Here is a 21,493-nt window from a genome sequence, read left to right on the forward strand (position 1 = left end):
GCTCCTCTAATATTTTGAAATAGCGTATAATTTTTACAACACCTATTGCTATGCCACTTTGGATATTGTAAGCTTCAATTGCCAATCAATTTTTAACCTAACTGAATTTATAAATATGAAGGAATCAACTCCGAATTACTGTTCTATTCAGTATGAAACTTTACCCATGCGATTTACCATGTATATTAAACAGTATGAGTCGCTAATGCAGTTCCTCTTTTACACCTTACCTTGCACTGTTTGCCCTGAAGAACTCCACTGCCAGCCACCCACCACCCAGGCCACTCCAGCTCCACCACTCCCCTACAAACAGAACAGAACACTCACCAATAAAATCCACCTTTCACACTTCATTTCCAAGCTTCAATATATCAGGACAAAACATGGAATAGCTGAAATTAAACTACTGTACCTCTAGTCTTAAGAGGCGTTCAATACTGGATTGTGCCTCTTCTGAATTAAAGTGTATTAGGTTTAGTTACCAGTGTTTGTCTAAATGAGGTGAATAATTTGAAATACTTAGGAAGACTTGCTGATACAAAGAGTTGCTATAATTTCAATGATATATAAACTCCACAAACACATGAACTAGCTTAGGTTCAATTGTTTTTGTAATAAAGTTCAAGGAATTTCAGTATATAAGAAGACAACACTACCTCCTTGTTCTATATATGTAATGCAAAACAATATTCAACTGCCTAAGTAATGAAAGATATAAATTTTTAGTATAAAGACAAAATTTTGCCTTCATTATTTTTGTATCCATGGAAATAACATCAAAGGATAAGTGTTGTATAGCAGTGAAATAGCCTTCACATGTCCATTTAATCAGCATGATAGCTACAAGATTCTCCTCATTCTTTACCTCATTCTATACATCAAACAGTCAGTTCCCTCTACCACTGTGGAATGTACATAGTCAGTCTCCTAACACAAGGTAATGCAGGACAAGTCACATTATCTTGTGTATTTTATTTCACAACCATACACTCTCAATAAATACTTAACATACAATACTTATCACTAATACAACACACTACAGTTTCTCTACAAAAATACATGACTACATATCTACTTTCTCCACAGCATATCACCAGCTACATGCTACACATATGCCACTTGGTAATGCTACACAATACATCTATGCCCACCTACCAATGTTAGTTTGTTCACCTGAGGAAGAAGTACAAATATTGGCAAGAACACTTTTAGTCCATCACTGAGGAATGGATGATGGATGGGTCTTGAAGCTAATGAATGATTGAGGTCTGTTTCATTAGACAATACCACCAATAACAAAGCTTCACTGAAAAAGACTATCAGGTTATACAGCCAAAACAAAAGGCTTCAATAGGAAAATTTGTGGTATTTCCTGTCAAAACAAAAGAAAGCTTCAATAAAAAGACTATTATACTACCAAAACCAGAAGACTTCAATAGAAACACTAATGGATTTTACTGTCAAATCAACCCAGGCTTCACTAAAAAATGATGGAAGCAAAACAGTACACAAATCAAAATAAAAACTCAATATACTAATGTAGGCAATTATTGGTTTACATTATAGAGACTTCCAGCCATCATTGAAATACAGATTATGTACAAAAAATCATAGAAAAATAGTTAGAAAAGTGGTTTGGATATCTGAATAGTTAAATTGCACTAGTTTTGGTCTGAAAACTATTTATATATATGGTAAGTTAGGTAACACTAATCCATAATCCTTGTTTACAACTCATAACATTAAATAAACAAGCGGGAAAAATAGTCTTGTTAAATCAAAATTCATTACAAAATTGCCACATCACCTATACTTATAAAACACCTTTCTTATGTAGCAGAAGGCCAGCCCTCTCCACTACCTCCTCCCCCATCACCTCCTGGTCTAAGCTAACACAACCTTTACACAGTGTTCAGCAGCTCAGCCTCACCAAACACCAGACACTCATCCCTCACACAGGTTCCCTAAACCTAGGCACTCGACCAGCAAGCACCACACAACACAGGCATCAAAGGGAGGAACAGGAGGCAAATGCAGATAAATAAATAATAACGTGAGGAAGGCAATATTTAGAAAGTGGTTCACCTTGATTATGAGTAAGAAACTTTGCATGTTTCAGAACACAAGGGAAGGAGGAAGTTAGATAAGAACATAAGGAAATAAGGGGAGCTGCATAAAACCATAAGGCCTTGTAGATAAAAGGAATTGAGCAAGTAATCAGGTTGTTAGTGCCAAGTTAGCTGCAAGTTTTAAGGGATTAGATCAATTTATGGAGGATGAGAATTGGAAATCAGTAAATATGATTCTTAGAGTCATTACCACATGTTGGCTTAATGGCTTCTTCCAGCTTCACTTATTTTGACATGTTCTTATGCTATATTCTTAAGTAATGCTTTCTGTCATTCTTAGCCAAGGCAAAGCACTTTCTGAACATCACTTTTATATCATACTTGTAGTCCCTGGGAATATTCACCATCTTTGTAGGAAAACAATGCTTAAAATCTAAAAAACAATACCTTTTAATCACCAAAATTTCACTAGGTAGCAAATATCAAGATCAAATTTTTCACACCATAAAGATCTGTAATACTGAGCTACAGGTTAGTCCACAACACTACACTGTACCATCACTATCACACACCACTGGTAGTCTGGATCACCACTGATTAGGTTAGAGTCAGTAGTCTACCAATGCATCACACTTCCCTCCACTGTTTCTAGACTTCCCTCAGTTCTGAATCCTCATCCTTTCACTAAGTACAAACCCTGAATGTATCCACCACTGCACCTTTACAGTACAACACCCCAATGCTACACTGCACCCCGTCACTACACTGCCCGTCACTGGAGCAGCCTCACTCACTGGTTCACTCCTGTCTTCCCTGTCTTGGTCTTTGTGTCACACTCAGCAAAGGTTTGGGTGCAGTTTTCTCCCCTCAGCCCAGCCTTCACAGCATCCTCACCTCCACCCACTAAATTGGAGCTGAAATAAATCAATATGTTTTCTTAATACTGTTTCAGACTAACAAAAAAGTCATCTGTGTTTATTCTATTACTATTTTAAGTTGTTCTCTAACTTTATATTTTTCACAGTACTGTTTCAGACAATAGAGAAGTCATATGTGTTTATTCTTTTGTTACTGAAGACATATCTTCTCTATAGCTAATCACTCTGGCTAAATTACAGAGGAAATATAAGGTAGGTTACTTTTTAATGGTTGGATAAGCTTCCCCACAAAACAAAAGCTATTTTTTCACAACTGTACATGGTATCTAATGTCTGATTCAAAGCAAGTCTCAAAACCCAAGAAAAACACATCCCACTGAAACTACTGACATCAATGAAAGATAATACAATACAATGTCAGTAAGATTCAATGTAAAACAAACTGAACAACAAAAAAATCATCACAAATACCATGAAGGAACATTAAAACCAAACACAAGTATCTATATAATCAGTAACAAAAAAAACAGGAAATTGGAAAAAAGATAGTCACCCGCAATTAAACCACAACACACCTGAACATGTGAAGAGCCACACGGGGAAGGAGAGAAAGCTGGCTTGCATGGGAGGTGAGGCGACACAGCACCCTTTGAAGACAGTGTGGGCTGGAACTTCCCAAGCCACGGGACAGCTCCAGGAGTGCCGGGCCTACCTCCTGTGTGGCTGCCTGCTGAGCCATCTCACCTCCACCAAGAAAGGAGATAGCCTGAAGAGAGATAATAGATCTGGTAACTGGTAAGACTAGACATGATAACTTGCACACAAGACTACAGTTTCTTCACTCAAGGCACCTCACTAGTTCTCCTCCTCACCTTGGCTGCAATGCTCCCCACACCACCACTTGCTTCTTTGTTTCTCCCACCCAGCTCATTATACCAAGCATTCATTGAGGAGGGGCTGTGACGACGCTCCCTCACACCTCTCCTCTCATCCACCTCCTCTGCAGCCACCTTGTCACTACTGTTCTGTTGAATAAGTGAAGCTGTCAGGTGTGATGAGTACAAGGTCAAAAATTGGATAAAAATTAGTCAATTGCTAAAGAAAATATGATGAGCACAAGGCCAAAAGCTGGATAAAAATTAGTCAATTGCTAAAGAAAAGTAATGTCATGTCCTGTATGGAGCTTACCTGGGAGAAGGCACGGCTCTCATCCACTGACCACAAGTTGAGAGGGGAGTATTCCTTCAGAACCTCAGTCATAAGGGCCATGAACGACTGTAGGGAAGGATTCTGGAAAGGCTCTGAAAATGACTTCCCTTCCACTGATTTCTCATAGTCTGTATCCTGCAAGATAGAATGCCACACTTCAGTACCCAATTACACAGAGGGAAATGGGACAAAGGAGTGAGGAAAGATGTGAGGCAATACAATCTTCCTAGAGCACTCAAGGGGAATTCATTGGCAAAGTTGTGTGCAATCAAGGAACATTTATGGCTTAAAAAGATAAACATGACAGCTTTATAAGACAGCATTATGAGCTTGCTTCATCCTGTAATAATAGAGTAAGATTAAGCTTTCCCCACTTATACTATACATTAACTATACTAAGAATACACACACACACTCTTTAGCCACAATCCTTCCATCTAGCCATTAAACCATTCATCCATCTAGCCATACAATAATCAAACCAGCTCAGGTCCTCTTTTTTTTTTGTCATTTTTGTTTCCCTTGGCCAGCTTTCCCCTCTTACCAAGGAAAAAACCACACAGCCATTAAACCACCCAGCCAACCATCCATCTACCATTGAACTGTCTAGCCAACAACCCAGCCATCCAGCCATCCTACCTGCACAGCTCGTCGGACTCTAGAAGGGCTCGGATCTTGCAGGAAGCTCATGATGGAGGAAATCATCTTCACTCGGGAACGGATGAAGCCTGCAATGCCCATAGGTTCCTTGTCCAACCCCAGCCGGTCAATCATTTGCTGAGGAAGTTAAGTTACTGAGAGGAGACAAATCTTAATCCACTACATGCTGACTATCTACTTCTGTGGTAGAATTTGTGGAGATGTGAAGTTTTAGGAATGAAAATTAAAAGTGTATAGAAGATGTGGATATGAAGAACAAACATTTGATATAGTATGGGAAATACTGTGGAGGTCGTAGGAAGAAAGAAAATTATCAAGATTATGAGAAGCACATTGATAATATTAACCATTACTATCAACTTCAATAGTCTCACAAATGTACTAAGTTAGAAAATTACACATCAGGATTACTTCTCACCCTCTTCTGCATTCCAAGGGCCTGAGGGAGTCTGATGAAAAATTCTTCGAGGAAGGAAAAGGCCCTTGGTTCATCCTTGTGGTCAATCTTCTCCTTCTGTTCCTCTGTCCTATCCATCCTGTCCTCTCCCATCACTGGCTCCTCTTCAAGATAGGAGGTGATGTAGTGCCCCTCATCCACCTCCTTGTGCTCCTCCATCCTGCCTCCTTCAAGATGGAGTGCAGGAGCTGAGCGTCGCCTCCTGCCACTGTTGTCCTGCAAAACATTCTGTAGGGTAGGGAAGGAGTCAGAGGAGAGCGTAGGATAGGTACATGTATTCTTAGTCTTAATTCTTCTTCCTATGACTTGAACCATTTGCTAACGGGCTATTCTCTTTAGAAGCTGGTATCTCATTATATCAATTTTATCCCTAGATCTGTCATATGGATCCTGGGTAAACCTTCATTGCTGCTTATAGTATACACACACACACATGGCAGTTAATTTTGTGGGTGTGTAGTGTTAACACCACATCAGATCCCACAACACCACCATGACAACCACACACCATCACCACCACATACATTACATCACATACCGCAGCACCACCACCATCACCACCACACAACACCATAACACACTACACCACGGCATCCTTGGCGCAGTGACCTACACAGCAGCCCAGCCCTGATAAGCACCAGCAAAGTCCCCACTAACCCAACCGCCATCCTCCTCCTCCCGCAGCCAAGATAGCAGTTTCCTATCCTATTTAGGACACATCTTAGTGTTTGGAAGGTGTTTCTGGGTGATTCAGAGGTATGCTGTGTTGGAGTAGGTGGAGGGGGTGGAGGAGGAGGGTAGAAAAGGAGTGTGAGCGGGAAGAGAGATTAGATGGACCAGTTCAGAAAAGATGTAAAAAAAACTTCTTCAGCGTTATATCACGATTTTTTCTCTTTTATTTGGGGAGTTTGCATTGTTTTGGTATCTAAGTTATTGATAGGAATGTAAATCAAGTTACAATTCATAATAAGATCTTGCCTAGCAGTGTTTTTTTTTTTTTTTTTCTCGTTGAAATAACACTTTCGTCACTAATATTTTAACATATTTCAATTAGGACGCTTAGGATTGTTTTGGAGTTAGATGTAAAGCTTAAAAAATATGCGAAACATGACCCAAGTAATAACATTCAATAACATCTGGTCTAAGTATTCGTATTTTCAAATATATATCTTTTTATAAAGAGAAAATTAGAAGCAATTTTTTTTTTTTTTTTTTTAAACGACGAGAAATTTGTGATTACTTTACTTGCCTGGAAAGTAGATATTTTGAATATTCATAAAATGCGATATAATGTAGTCTGGCTGTGATTTCCTTCTCAACATTATGAGGTGTTTGTAGCGCCGTTACAGAAAAACACAGGCAGTTCGGCGGTCCTCGCTTTGTAAATATTGGATTCGGTTATGTTATTATATATTGGTTATTAGTTTAATTATTTATCGCGTTTAAAAATGTAGTGCATTCCAGTCTGAGCATCTTCTTTGTTCTCGCGATTTTCAAAATGAATTACGTACGTAAATATTAGCCCACAGAGCCACATCACCGGTACCTTCCTTCCTGGTCAGTGCATCAAAGTTTACCCACACTCCCTTGTATTTTTAGATCCAGAGAGTGAACCAAAGTCAGAATTAACCACAAAAATAGGAAAATAACTCCCAATGTCTTTCAATTAAATCAATGGTTATATCTCCAATCAGACCGACAACTAAACGGCAGCAAACCCAGACCATCACCCACCCTCCTTCCTCCCCATGTCAATTCGTCAATATTTCCTTCAATTTTCAGTGTTTCCCGGAAAATTTCAATTGTTTTCCACCTAAAATGCATAAATTGTAGAAGAAGGAGAAAGAAAAGTGGAATGTTATTGTGTAGTGGTAGAAGTAATGGTTGTTATTGTTGTGGTGGTGGTGGTATTAATAGCAGTTGAAGCAGCAGAAATAGCACTATCATTTCTATTATTGTGTGTGTGTGTGTCACCTATGGTTGTCTAGTGTTCGCCCAGCCAGCCAGCCGCTAACCTACGGAGGACAATCAGCTCATAATGACCGAACCGATCTTTGTGATGTACTACTACTACTTATAATAATAATAATACTAACAATAACGATATAACGATAATTATAATAGTAACCATAATAATCACACACCGTACCTGGATCAAGCTGAGGAAGTAGAGGAAGCCAAGCAGCGCAAGGGCTGAGAGTGCTGGCGAGGAGTCGGTGTCGTAGGCCACTGCTGTGCCTGAGCCCTGCCATGTGGGTCTGTGAGGTGGGACTGGGTTAGACGGACTTATACTGTGTGTGTGTGTGTGTGTGTGTGTGTGTGGCGATAAGAGACGAGTCACGCCACACCTCGGGAGTGAACCAGCCCGCCAAGCTATACGCTGTGAGGGAGGGGCTTAATTGTGTCTCAATGTTCGTGAGCAGAGTATCTAGATCTTAATAGTAAAGAAACGGAAGAAGTTCAGACCAAAACAGTTACTACACTTACACATAGACGTCGTTGGCATAGTCTGGAGAAGCCTGCTGATAAAAGCCGTAGTAACCTGCAGTGTTGGCGAGGAGCTGTTGGCTGGTTCCGCTGAAGTAATCCGGCGACACAAAGATCGGTTTTCTTGGTGTACATTAACGATTTAGATATAGGAATTAGTAGCAAAGTATCAAAGTTTGCAGATGATACTAAGATAGCATGTGCAGTACAGGGTGAAAAGGACAATTACAGAATACAACGAGACCTGGACAGGCTGATAGCATGGGCAGACAGGTGGCAGATGGAGTTTAATTCTAAAAGTGTCAGGTTATGCATTTAGGTAAAGACAACACAAACTTTAACTATGAGATGGAGGGATGTTGGCTAGAGGCAGTAGAGGAAGGAAAGGATTTAGGAGTAGTGATAGACAGGACTATGAAATTTTCAAAGCAATGTTTAGAAGCAAGAAATAGGGCAAATAGGATCCTGGGTTTTATAAATAGAAATGTTAGTTATAAAAGTAAGGAAGTGGTGCGTAGCTTATATAATTCCTATGTTAGGCCCCATTTAGAGTATTGCATACAGGCCTGGTCACCCCACTATAGGCAGGATATCAACATGTTAGAAGCAGTTCAGAGAAGAGCAACTAGGATGATACCAGCATTAAAGCGCCTGGAGTATAGAGATAGATTAAAGGAATTAAACATGTTTTCATTTGAGAGGAGATGTATAAGAGGGATATGATAGAGTTATTTAAAATGTTCTCAGATACAAACTACATAGATGTGAGATCTTTCTTTACCTTAGAGGAGGGAAGTAGGACTAGAAATCATGGCAGGAAGATTAGAAAGCAAGGCTGCAGGTTAGATATAAGAAAATATTTCTTTAGTCATAGGGTGGTAGACTTCTGGAATGCATTGCCAGAGACGGTTGTAAATAGCACTAGTTTGACAATGTTTAAAAACAGATTAGATAAGCACTTAAATTTATTAGATTTATAATTATGTATAGCGCTGCATGATAGTTTTTATAAGAAATTTACTATAGTTAAACAAGACATGATCCCCATGTATGGGGATCACAGATTGTAGAGGAATTCGCTGCAGGACTTAGCCCTGTTAATGGGCCAAATATTTAGAATTAGTATATAATGTATTGTGTACTTGTAAGTGTATCTTTAAGTACTGATGACGAGTTCGCTGTGCGACTGACACAGGATAACCTAGATGGGCCCTGGTGGCCCTTTGTTATCCTGCTGAATCTGCTGAGTCTTGCCATTGGTTGCTTGCTGAATAAACTGGTTGCTGCCCGTGCCGTATCCAGTGTTGCTGAGTGTGTGATTGTCTTACGTTATTGATATCTGAAACACTCGCACCTCCACTACTTCCAATAAGCTTTAGATGAAGTTGCGCGGGTTCTTAAAAGAGTACTTATGAGGTTTTAGCGATAGACTAATGTGATTTCTACACTATGAACTGGTGAAACATTCTTGAAAACCAGGCTGATCATCTTTGTGTCTTTTAAAAGTAATGGTGAGAGAGCAAAGGGCTTCTGAACACAGGCTAAATTATAAGAAAGTGATGAATTGATAATGATAGCTACTAAATAACCAAAACATTTTTCCGGAGCATATGAGGAAATAAGTTAGTCTCTTATTTACTGTTATTAGTATTAGTAGCATTTTCAGGAGCAGGAATTTACTAAGCTTTTTTTTTTTTTTTTTACTGTTTTCATGCCTTGACCTCCACTAATAAAATTAAAGAACCATAAAAGTAACTACCTACCCATTCCTGCTTGCCAAGTTAATGGTGTTGGCGTGACCTTGGCTGCTGTAACCGTTGTTGTTTGTGTTCCCGAGGGCGCTAACACCTATACTGTTTACCGCGCCATTGAAGAACTGTCGCCCTGAGGAAACCAGAAGATAATAGAGTAAACTAGAGGGTTGCCATATGTCCGGAATTTACGTGTCGAATACTTAAATAAAACGAAATGGAAGTAAAAAGAATAACAGCAATAGAATACAATAGAATATAAAACTTCTGTCTTCCTTCCTGATAGTTCTGATTTCTTCTTTTTTTTTTTTTTTAGGGCGTTCAAATTCAAAAAATGAAATGGACGCAAAATAAAAATAATAGCAATAGAATATAAAACTTGTGCCTTTTTCTGATAGTTCTGGTGGGTTTTTAAGGGCGTGATTTGATGAGCTATACAAATGGGTGAAAATAAAAGAAAATGGACGTAAAAAGAATAACATCAATGATATACAATGAAATATAAAACCCGTGTCTTTTTCCTAATAGTTCATGGTGGGTTCCTTTTAGGGCGTTCAGATTTAACAAGCTACAGTTGGGTGGTTAGTTAGCACAGGAGTGTGTAAGAGCTTGGCAGTGCATGCAGGTCACTATACACGCATCCCTTCACCAGGAGGAGGCCGGAGCGTGAGTGTCGTGTTATTAATGGGACTTCTTACCTTGATTACGTGGCGCTGCATATGCCCCGCCCATCACCACCACCACCACCACCACCGTCGTTGCCCGCCACGCCCACATTCTATAAAGATATTAAAAGCTTATGATCAATGAACACTATACAGGAAGAAAATGAAAAAAAAAATCATTATTCAGTACAATTTAAAATATACTAAAGTTTTTGTCTTATCCTCAATACTCGTAGAAATAAACTGAATTTTCTAGCACGTTTCTTTGTTTCTAGTGACAGCAGATACGAGTGAAAGTTATTAGGATATTCAATGGTGTTTTCAGGGTTGTGGTGATAGTTTAAACATATTCCATAGTAAATTATTGGTGTTATCAAGAGTTTTCATGATAGTATCGATAGTTCAACAAGTTTGGTTGTAAATTCCAGTTCTCAAAAACATCTCAAAAGATACAGAAACATTTTAAGTACGATCCTATCTAGTTTAACAGGTTCCAATGGGAGTTATTTATATTACCAAGGGTGTTTTCATGGTTCTACTGACAGTTTAACAAAGACATCGACAATGAGGAAGCATCAATGAAAACCGAGCTAATCATCTCCGTGGCCTTTGAAAACAGTAACAATGAGAGTAAGTAGAAAGTGTTTTAAAATATGACCCTTTGTCCTGTCAGTATATCCACAGACAGACGAGTTGAAAGGAGAGCAGAGAAAGTACGGCACAGAGAGAGAGAGAGAGAGAGAGAGAGAGAGAGAGAGAGAGAGAGAGAGAGAGGGGTTATCAATCAACAAGACACAAAATGATGATGCTACTTATACGCTTCTCTCTCTCTCTCTCTCTCTCTCTCTCTCTCTCTCTCTCTCTCTCTCTTTCTACTTCCTAGCGTCCGTCTCAATCATTACCGCCTAAAATCATCTTCCTGAACTCAATACCACGCCTCCATGGAAACACGCACGCCCCTCCTCCCCTGGGACTGTCCCCCTGTGTGACTCACTCCTACACACACACACACACACACACACCGCACACACACACACACACACACACATTGGTCCACCTTTCTCAACCGCGAGCAAAAGATTGATGTGCTAGAGCAGTAATCTCTCTCTCTCTCTCTCTCTCTCTCTCTCTCTCTCTCTCTCTCTCTCTCTCTCTCTCTACAAAACGACATCGTCACCAATCTGTCCGTACAATAAAAATATTTCAAGTCACTACAGCTCTCTCTCTCTCTCTCTCTCTCTCTCTCTCTCTCTTGTAAAGTGAGTGAGAGAATTCATGAATTTTAAGTCAATGTGGTGAGTATGACCCTTGGAATTCTCTCTCTCTCTCTCTCTCTCTCTCTCTCTCTCTCTCTCTCTCTCTCTCTCTCTCTCTCTCAGCACGGACTGAGTGTGATTGCATTAACAAGAAGGTCAGGTAATGCACAGTAAAGGTGAGTTTTCTACCATAATTAAGTTTTAGGACCACAGGAAACACCATTTACTTCATAATATATTTAAGTAGCGTGGGAAGAAAATGGAAGAGAAATGTCTGTAAAGTTCCGTATGTGTGTGTGTGTGTGTGTGTCGAGGTAATCCACTCACCCGCACGTGCTTCATCTCAACCTCTCTCTCTCTCTCTCTCTCTCTCTCTCTCTCTCTCTCTCTCTGTATAAGACTTCATTTTTCTCCCCAACCTCTCCTGTTTTCAAGGGCGTATCTGTAACTTTCTCTAGCTTTTCTGAGTTTTGGTCTTGAAACCACACAAACTTCCCTCGAGGTTTGACAAATAACATAGTTCTGCATAATTGGAGAACAGGTGGCGTGGATGGCGGAATAGATTTAGATGTAGATAAGGTGGAGAAAATGTTTGATGCCTTGACACACTCACTCACACGCACACAAACACACACACACACACACTCTCTCTCTCTCTCTCTCTCTCTCTCTCTCTCTCTCTCTCTCTATCTATCTCTTTGCGCATGAGTTGTTATTGCAAAAGTAGTAGTAGTAGTAATAGTAGTAGTAGTAGTAGTAGTAGTAGTAGTAGTAGTAGTAGTAGTAGTAGTAGTAGTAGTTGTTGTTGTTGTTGTTGTAGTTGTTATTGCTGTTGTTGCTGTTGTTGTTGTTGAAGTAGTAGTAGTAGTAGTAGTAGTAGTAGTAGTAGTAGTAGTAATAGTAGTAGTAGTAATAGTTCCTGTTGTTTTTGTAAGAGTAGCAGTGGTGTAGTTAATGACCGTCTTGTTATTATTAATGTTGTAGTTTTCATATCAGCCGGAGTAATGATGGTAGTAGTAGCAACAACAACAGTAATAGTGGCAGTAGTTAACACAACACGTGGTTCATATTTCAGTATCCCCTCCTGCCCTTTACTCCCTGAAGCAGTCGCCTGGCCGCCCCTCACCCCTGCAGGCCCTTCCCTTGGGCGCCGCGTCTCCCAGCTGACTCCAACACCGCTACCACCGCCATGACCACCGCCACTTCCTCTCTCTCACCACTCATCACCACTCTGCTCATCACTCAAAAAAAAAGAACTATTTAAAAACGCTTCGCTGTCTCACCACGACTATTATCAAGAGCCATTGAGATGATTACCAGGGTTCTTAAGGGTGTTTCTGCAGTTCATAGGGTATAAATCTTGTTAATCTCTGACTCGAACAACGAAAACCCATTAGAAACATTGGCAACTTCAATTAGAGCCTTTAAACTGTGGTGGCGTGGGACAGAAGCAGATCAGAATATTGACTCAGATTCTCTTTTCTTCATCAGTCACTATTATTCTAACCGCTTCTGCAGTGACGCAGCTACGCACTCTTTCCTCTTTCACCTTCCGCCACTCTGCAATGCTCTCTCTTACAAGTAATGAGTGTAATTCTGCGTTGGTGGCGGAAATTAATGGTTTGTTTCACGGTAGGATAATTTGACCGTCTCTTTTTCCTGTTCTTGTTGTTTCTCTCTCTCTCTCTCTCTCCTGCTGTTGTTCATCGTCTTTTCTTCCGGTTTGTTTTCCTCGTAACTTTCCCACTTCCTTTGCATTACTTCTCTTCCTCCTTCCTCCTTCTCTTCTACTACTACTACTACTATTATTACTATCTTTTACTTCGTTACCAGTTCAAAATTATACAATCTTATTACCATCACCTTTCATTGTATCTAATTTATCTCTACCCTCTTCCTCTTCACTTTTATTCACTTCGTTCAGTTACTAGTTATAATTTACTTTCTCTTAATTGATTTTGTTATTTTCATTGTCAATTTGTCCTCTTCTTACTTTTATTATTACTTCAACTATTTACATCGATTTCTTCTATGCACTATTTCAATTACCAGTTCTAACCTATATTTTCTTAACCTCTTCGATACTGTGACGCATTTCTACCATGAATTTTGTGTACGATTAGACGATTTACATTAGGAAGGGTCTATGAGGGTCAGAAGATCAATGGCCAGAGTCTTCACTATTTTAATCCCCCATATGAGTTTCTGAAGCTGTACAGAATCACCCAATAGTAACCAGAATGAATGTGAAGACGCGCCATGGTACTGAAGGGGTCAATTATTATTATTTGTATCGTCTATGTAATACTGAACCAAAAACAAAGTAATCTCAAATGAGGTTATATAAATGACTAACATAAGGAAGCTCTTTATTAACACTCAAAGACAGAAATGCGTAAAAATCTTAATAATAAGCTGAGAAAAACATTACTGGCCGATGATGATGATGATAAAGAACACTAATAAGAATCAATAATAATGCTAAAAATTTCGTATATACACATTCTCTCTCTCTCTCTCTCTCTCTCTCTCTCTCTCTCTCTCTCTCTCACATGACCACACAACGTTTCTTCGACTTCTTTGAATGCAGAGACTCGTACGCCAAAGCATCGTCTCCTGTTGTTACTCCTTCTGCGCCTCCTTCAGTAGCTGCTCCCTCCTTCTCGCCCGTTGCAGTGTCCCGTTGCTCCGCTGAATCGTTGCCTTCCTCCTGTTTCTCCTTATCTTCCTTCTGCGCTTCCTGACCGTCACTTGTTTCCTTTGCTTCTGGTTCCGTTTTCTTTTCATCTTCCATGCTCTCCTTGTCTTCCTGTTTATTTTCCGTTGGTTCCTCTTTGTCTGTTGAAACCTCCTGCTTTGTTTTTGTTACTTGTTCTGGTTCCTTCTCCGTGACTGCTGTGTCTGTTGGGGGTTCATTTTTATCTGTTAATGGTATCTGTGTCTCCTCAACCACTTCTTGTTTGTTGTCATCTGTTACAGCACTTTCAACCTCCGTTACTTCATGCTTCTCAATTTGATCCTCCTGTTTGTCTGCAGCTGCTACGGTGACGGTCTGTTGATCTGTTGCCGGCGTCTCCTGTTGCTTCGTGGTGCCTGTTAATTCTTGCTGTTCTATTGTCTCCGTTTGTTCTTCCTGTTTGTCTGTGTCTAGTTTGAGCAAAGTCTCTGTTATTGGTTCCTGTGTGTCTGTTTCTGGTTTCTGTTGCTGTAAGTCTTCTGTTTGTTCCTGGTTGTCTGTCTTCTCTTCTTCTTTATCTCCTTTTATTGTGTCATCGTCTTTTTCTTCTTTTCAGTTTCTTCCTTCACTTCTACTTTCTCCACCTCCTCCTTCATTTCTTCTCCTTTATCTGTCTCCTTAATCTCCTCTTTCTTTGTCTCCTCCTTCACTTCCTCTTCCTTCTCTGTTTCTTTTATTTCATCTACTTTTTCTGCCTCTTCTGTAATTTCAACTTTCTCCGTTTCTTTCACTTCATCTTTCTCTGTTTCTTCTTTCAGTTCATCTTCTTTCTGTTTCTCTTCTTTCACTTCCTCTACTTTCTCTTCCTTCTCTAATTCCTTCACTTCCTCTTCTGTTTTCTCTTCTGCCTCCTCTTCCTTCTCTACCTTTACTTCATCTTCTATCTCCATCTTTTCTTTCACCTCCTCTTCCTCTTCTTTTTCTTGCTTTATTTCCTCTTCCTTCTCTGACTCTTCTTTTGCCTCCTTTTCCTTTTCTGTTTCTTGTTTCACCTCTTCTTCTTTCTCTGTCTCTTCTTTTATTTCCTCTTCCTTCTCTATCTCTTGTCTCACCTCTTCCTCCTTTTCTGTCTCTTGCTTCGCCTCCTCTGTCTCTTGTTTTACTTCTTCTTCCTTCTCTATCTCTTGTCTCACCTCTTCCTCCTTTTCTGTCTCTTGTTTGTCTCTTGTTTTACTTCTTCTTCCTTCTCTATCTCTTGTCTCACCTCTTCCTCCTTTTCTGTCTCTTGTTTCGCCTCCTCTGTCTCTTGTTTTACTTCTTCTTCCTTCTCTGACTTCTGCTTTCCCTCTTCTTCCTTCTTCAACTCCTTTACTTCTTCCTTCGTTTCTTCAGCTACATCATCCTTTGCCTCTCCTTTTTCTTCATCTTTCTTTTCTTCTCCCGTCTTTATCTTCTCCGTCATCTCCTCATCTTTCTTCGTGTCGTGTTCAGCGGAATCATCTTTCTCCTCTGTGGCTTTATCAACTTTCTCTACTTCTGCTGCTGTCTCTGCCTCCTGCTCTGTTTTCTCTGTCTCGTCTTCCTCGTCGCTCTGTGTCTCGTTCAGCATGTGAGCGTAGAGCCAGCTGGTGCGGTTCTTGCCCAGGCCAGCTGACGAGAGGCGGCCGCGGGGTTCAGGTGAGGTCTGCTGGACGGGTGGAGGCGAGGCAGGCAACGCTGGACTCTCCTCATCACTCTCGTTCGCTTCATCTCCGTTTTCTTTACTCCTTCCCGTCTGCACTTCCTCCTCGTCATGCTCCTCTTCCCTCGTATTGTTCTTGTGGTTCTTTAGTTCTGCTACGTGGTTGCTCTCCTGTTCCTTATTGCTTAGTTCGTCTTTTGTTTCAGTTTGGTTAGTCGCTTCCTCGTTTTCTTGAGTATCGATGTTCATCTCGTTTTCTATCCTCTCAGTTTCAGTGTCTTCCGTTTTCGCTTGGTTATCTTCCGTGTTGTCTGCGTTGTTCTTCACTTCTATTTGGTTATCTTCTGTTATCACGTCGCTCTGGTTTGTTTCCGTGTCATTCACCCCATCCTTATCAAGTTCCGCCACTGTTATCACCTGCTCCACTTCCACCTGTTCACTGAGTTCACTGCTCACTTCTTCCACCACCAGATTTTCAGTCACTGTCACCGGCGTGCTCTCACTGTCTACATTTTCCACGTAATCATCATAATTCACCTCTATGTCTTGTTTCTCCTCAACATTTACCACCTGCTTCTCTTCCTGCTGGTTCTTCTCCTTGGTCTCCTCCTCTGCGTCCTTCGTCACCTCCTCGTCAGTCCCCGGGGGCGTGAGGGGAGCTGCTAAGTCCTCCTGAAGGTTTGTTGCTACACTGTCTTGCTTCTCAGCTTCATTTACTTGGTTTTCCTCCAGGTGGCTCTGCGTGTCCTCAGTCTTATCCTGGAGTGGTGAGGGTTCTGGGTTCTCTACTGTGATGCGAAGACCACCAAGGGCTGAACACAAGTCCTCGCTGAGAGCTGAGACGTGCTCGCTGGCGGTCGTAGCAGTGACTGGCACACTCTTCTGATCACTTTTTAAATGAGCATCATCCAAGCCACGGTTCTTTGCATCACCCACACCCACGGGAGAGATTACTTCATCACCATCCACCTCCTGCCTCTGGTTCTCGCTCACGTTCCCGCCATCCCTCACTGGTTTATCCTTCATGAGTAAGATTGGGTCGTCCTCAATAGGTATAAGCTGATCCTCTTTCATTCCTTGGTCGCCGTTCACTGCAGGTATCGCCAGGGGGTCCTCCATGGTGGGGGAGAAGGGGAGGGACACACCTGAACGAAGGAAAAAAAACATACCAAGGGATAAACTTCAGGTAGCAAAGGACCTGAGAAGCGATTTGCTGTGACCTTGAGGGATTCTTTTGCGTTTTTGCTACATTGAGTGCGAGTTTTTGTCTAGTGCTATCTTTGACCTTGCAAACTTGGGTAATTAGTTTATAGTACACCTGTAAGTGATCACCTGCATTCACTGTGACATTGAGCGGTTTGGTAATCAGTTATTCTCACAGGAATGAGGAAAGAACTAAATAGAACAAGAAAAAGTTGATGGGGAGGAGAAATTAAATGAAAGAGGAGGTAGAAGAAAGGATGAGAATAAATATCAACAGGAGAATAGGGAAGAAGAAAAGAAGTTACAAAGAAAACAGAAGAGAAAAGAACAAAGATCAATTATTTTCACAGGAACGAGAAAATAGCAAAAATGAACAAGAAAAGACGATGGGAATGAGAAATTAAATGAAAGAGGAGGTAGAAGAAAGGGTGAAAATAAATATGAACAAGAGAATAAGGAAAAAAGAGGAGTTACAACTAAAACAGAATAGAAAAGAACATATCAGTTATTCTCACCGGAACGAAGAAATAAAAAAAAAGGAAAAAAGAACGAAAGATGAAGGGGATGAGAAATTAAATGAAAGAGGAAGTAGAAGAAAGGATGAGAATAAATATGAACAAGAAAATAACGAAGAAGAAAAGATAAAGAAAACAGAACAGAAGGAAACAGAATATGATAGAAATGCCAGAATAAAATAGCAAACAGAACAGGAGATAGAGAATGAACAAAAAACAACATTAAAAGAGAACAGAGCTACAATACAACCGAATAAAGGAGAGAAAAGCAACAACAGAAGATAAAAACATGGTAAACGAGGTACTGTCACTTTCAACCACTACTTCGCCCGTCTTACAACCACAACCCGGTAACAAGTACAACTACAACCACTCACTCGCCTCCTCACTGCCTCCATTAATAGCCAGTGTTGGTAAGGCCGAGGCGGTGTTGACTTGAGAATGTTCGCAAATCTAAGCCTGTCGTGAAGGAGATAGTGATGGTGTGTGACTGTTAGTGGTGTTTATGCTGCTGCTGCTACTGCTGTTAGTGATGCTCCTGTTACTACAACGATAACAATATGAAGTACGGTAAGAGATAATGAACAGATTGATGGTAATGACGAGATGAAGATAGGAAGGAAAGACATTGCTTCCTTAAACAGCATCTCATTACTCCTCCTCCTTCTTCTTCTTCTTCTTCTTCCTCTCCTCCTCTTCATCTTCATCCTCTTCCCATAACATGCTGATTCACCTTCTTACGTTCTTCCCCTCACCACTGAATCACTCTCCTACACTCCCCTCTCTTCACCACTCTCTCTCCTCCCCTCTTCCCTCTCACCAGCCCTGACTCACGTGCCTAACCCCAAAAACCCAGATTACCCCTTTCCCCTTTCCTGCACCACCCCTTTTCCCCTCTCCCTCCCCTCCCTGACTCACGTGCTCTCCCCTACCCCCCGTAAACCCTTGACCACTACTCCCCATCCCTTAGTCCTCAGCATCCAAGCCCCCCCTCTCTCTCTCTCTCTCTCTCTCAAACACCACACTCAACTACACTCGACTTCATCACCAATGCATTTCTAGTCGTACTGAACGAACCCTTTCTCCTGGATGGTCGCAATTGCCTCGTGGGTCAAGGGGGTACTCGCTCTTATGTCCCTCTGCCTCTGTCTCCCCTTGATTGTAGGCGTGGAGTCAAAGAGAAGAGAAGGAGAAGAGGAGAGCAAGAAGAGAGGAAAACGATACAAGGAATGGAGAAGGAAAGAAACGGATGGAGTAACGAAAAAGGAATGTGGGAAGTGATGAGAGGAGAGAAAGGGTGAAAAAAAAGAATAAAAAAAGGAGAAAGAAAAGGATATAGAGTAACAGCCAGAAGCAGAGACAGAAGAAAGAAAAGACGATGACAAAGGATAAAGGAGAAAGAAAGGGAGAGGAAAAGAAGTGAAAATAACAAAAAGAGGGAAAAGAGAGAAGAGGAAACGAGACGATTGAAAGAGAATGAAAGAAAGGAGATAGATAGAGTAACAGTGAAAGAATGTCAGTCCTAACACACAGAATAAAAAAAAAATAGAACGACAGGGAAGGAAGGAGTAAAAGAATAAGATAAACATGAAGAAAGAGTAAAAATAATAAAGAAAGGAGGGTAAAGAAACATGGAAAAAACAAACTTTGAAAGAACCAACAAATAAGGATAGGAAGAAGGAAAAAAAAATATTTCAGGAAGAATGTGGATAAACAGAGTGAAGGAGAGAGAGAGAGAGAGAGAGAGAGAGAGAGAGAGAGAGAGAGAGAGAGAGAGAGAGAGAGAGAGAGAGATGAGGAAATAAAGGAAAACCGAAACACTTCAGATACAAAGAAGAAAGAGAAGAAGAGATAGTGAAGGAGGAGGAGGAGGAGGAGGAGGAGGAGGAGGAGGAGGAGGAGGAGGAGGAGGAGGAGGAGGAGGAAGAAGAAGAGGAGGACGATGAGGAGGAAGAGGAGGAGAAGAAGGAGAAGGAGAAGGAGGAGGAGGAGGAGAAGGAGGTTACATACACTTAGACACAGAGAATACCACAGAAACCTGAGAGAGAGAGAGAGAGAGAGAGAGAGAGAGAGAGAGAGAGAGAGAGAGAGAGAGAGAGAGAGAGAGAGAGAGAGAGAGACAGAAAGAAAGAAAGAAAGAGAGAGAGAGAGAGAGAGAGAGAGAGAGAGAGAGAGAGAGAGAGAGAGAGAGAGAGAGAGAGAGAGAGAGAGAGAGAAACATGAGAAGCCGTCAAAGGAATTTCTAGCCTTTTTTTATACATACCTAATGATACACGATACATAATACATTAAAAAGATGGAAGACTGGTGTTAATTTCGCCCTACAAACAAACAAACTCACGAACGAACGGACAGACACACACACAGACGGACAGACTTAGCGTCGCCTCATTAAGTTCTTTAAATAACCAGGCACATCAATTTTGCTTATTTTATTACCAGAAAGGAAAAGAAATTATGGTGTGTGTGTGTGTGTGTGTGTGTGTGTGTGTGTGTGTGTGTGTGTGTGTGTGTGTGTGTCCCAAGCTCCACTTAATTATCTTATCAATACTCTTTATTTTCTTATTCTTTTTACTACTCCACAATCAATCACTTCTCAGGTCAGCAAATCACTTTTCGTCTTAAAATTAATACTAGTAGTAATTCAAACCCTTAATTCATCCTAAGTCCATTATTTTCTAAGTCATTTTAAGTCGTTATCTTTTTAACGATTTTTTGATATACTGAAGTGAAGCTTATTAAGGCTCAAACTGACTTCACAAGGCCATATCTCTCTCTCTCTCTCTCTCTCTCTCTCTCTCTCTCTCTCTCTCTCTCTCTCCTAATAAGTAAAATCACATGATCACTCCTTGGTTGCCACTCATCACTACCTTCACCATCATCATCATCACTATCATCACTAAACACATCACACTATAACTAGAACACATTATAGTGCATTGTATCATCACACTCACCACTATCTACTGTCACCATTAGTCATCACACACTATACCTGGCAGTCACCACACTTCATCACACTTCACTATGACATGCCTCACCACACAGTACTCCAGTCATCACTATCACAAATCGCAGTAAACACCAGTCACCACCATCACAACACACATCACACACCAACACACGCATCACCACACTTCACCACACTTACATAATCACCACCACACTGTATACCACAATTACATAATCCATTACATCACCACACACCACACTATTCACTACACAGTACCTATTCACCACCACATCACGCACACACCCCAGTACACAATCTTTCCATTAACTAAATGACTACTCGACACCACACACACACAGACACACACACACACACACACACCGTAACACAACACCCAGCACAACCACGTGACAACCAACCACACACACACCACAATTACACCTTCGACAGTCTTATCGTGTCACTATCAACACTGCAAGTCCAGAAACGCACCTTGTAAGACTCCCTAAGGCTGACAGAGCGAGGGTGTGGCAGCGGCAGGCGGGAGTCACTGAGAGGAGAGAGAGAGGGAGGCCACGCGGTTCCTTGTGAATGCGGGAGAGAAGTGAGGTCCGCGATGGGAGAGGGTGGGCTGGCGAGTGGGGGGTTGGGAGAGGAGAGAGAGAGGGAGAGGAGGGAAGGGGGACCAGGGAGGGCTGCGCGTCAGGACAGAAGAGGGAGTAGACAGATGGAGGGTAAAAATAGACAGGGCTAGACAGAGTGATTCGCTCGCTCTTGATTGAAGTTTTGAAGTCTTTGGGTTTTTAAGAGAATGTTACTGTTTGGCTGGGAGTTTTTATTGGTAGTGTGTGTGTGTGTGTGTGTGTGTGTATGTGTGTGTGTTCCTTCTACGTGACTACAGCGCACTTTCATCTCTCTCTCTCTCTCTCTCTCTCTCTCTCTCTCTCTCTCTCTCCCGATTATCCCTCAGCCCCTCCTCTCCTCTCCTCTCTTCGTTCTCCCTGGTTATCCCTCTCTCACTCTCCATCCCTC

General features: G+C 41.2%; 2 protein-coding genes across 4 annotated transcripts in view; both read right to left on the reverse strand.

The window, feature by feature from the left end:
• Positions 1-957: 957 nt before the first annotated feature.
• Positions 958-21,493, reverse strand: part of LOC123507461 — a 23,944-nt gene continuing 3,408 nt past the window's right edge. Inside the window, exons 1-12 of one of the 3 annotated variants that reach the window (XM_045260351.1) lie at positions 20,954-21,340; positions 10,210-10,289; positions 9,524-9,644; positions 8,992-9,067; positions 7,761-7,870; positions 7,423-7,531; positions 5,235-5,489; positions 4,796-4,933; positions 4,136-4,291; positions 3,820-3,972; positions 3,523-3,713; positions 958-2,983 (exon numbers count right to left, since the gene is read on the reverse strand). In XM_045260351.1, coding sequence (XP_045116286.1) covers positions 2,860-2,983; positions 3,523-3,713; positions 3,820-3,972; positions 4,136-4,291; positions 4,796-4,933; positions 5,235-5,489; positions 7,423-7,531; positions 7,761-7,870; positions 8,992-9,067; positions 9,524-9,644; positions 10,210-10,288 — 1,512 coding nt within the window. In that variant the 5' untranslated portion in view covers position 10,289; positions 20,954-21,340 and the 3' untranslated portion in view covers positions 958-2,859. Of the gene's footprint in view, positions 2,984-3,522; positions 3,714-3,819; positions 3,973-4,135; positions 4,292-4,795; positions 4,934-5,234; positions 5,502-7,422; positions 7,532-7,760; positions 7,871-8,991; positions 9,068-9,523; positions 9,645-10,209; positions 10,290-20,953; positions 21,341-21,493 lie in introns of those variants that run through there. The other 2 variants (XM_045260349.1, XM_045260350.1) reach the window with 2 other exon arrangements.
• Positions 14,298-16,909, reverse strand: LOC123507388 (chemotaxis regulatory protein ChePep-like). Its single transcript, XM_045260197.1, has 4 exons — positions 15,890-16,909; positions 15,482-15,796; positions 14,431-14,631; positions 14,298-14,333 (listed from the first exon to the last, which is right to left on the reverse strand). Exons 1-4 carry the CDS (start codon positions 16,907-16,909, stop codon positions 14,298-14,300), a joined length of 1,572 nt encoding a protein of 523 aa, XP_045116132.1.

This window comes from Portunus trituberculatus, chromosome 22 (assembly GCF_017591435.1).
Source record: "Portunus trituberculatus isolate SZX2019 chromosome 22, ASM1759143v1, whole genome shotgun sequence".
Lineage (NCBI taxonomy): Eukaryota > Metazoa > Arthropoda > Malacostraca > Decapoda > Portunidae > Portunus > Portunus trituberculatus.

Excerpts from the sequence above, each read along its gene's own strand:
- LOC123507388 (XM_045260197.1), bottom strand. The coding sequence starts at position 16,909 with ATGGAGGACCCCCTGGCGATACCTGCAGTGAACGGCGACCAAGGAATG. Across the intron at positions 15,797-15,889 it reads AGGAGCATGACGAGGAGGAA|CAGACCTCACCTGAACCCCG; the intron begins GTGCAGACGGGA and ends CCACCCGTCCAG. Across the intron at positions 14,632-15,481 it reads CTGAAGAAACGAAGGAAGAA|AAACCAGAAACAGACACACA; the intron begins GTAAAGGAGTTG and ends TTACAGCAACAG.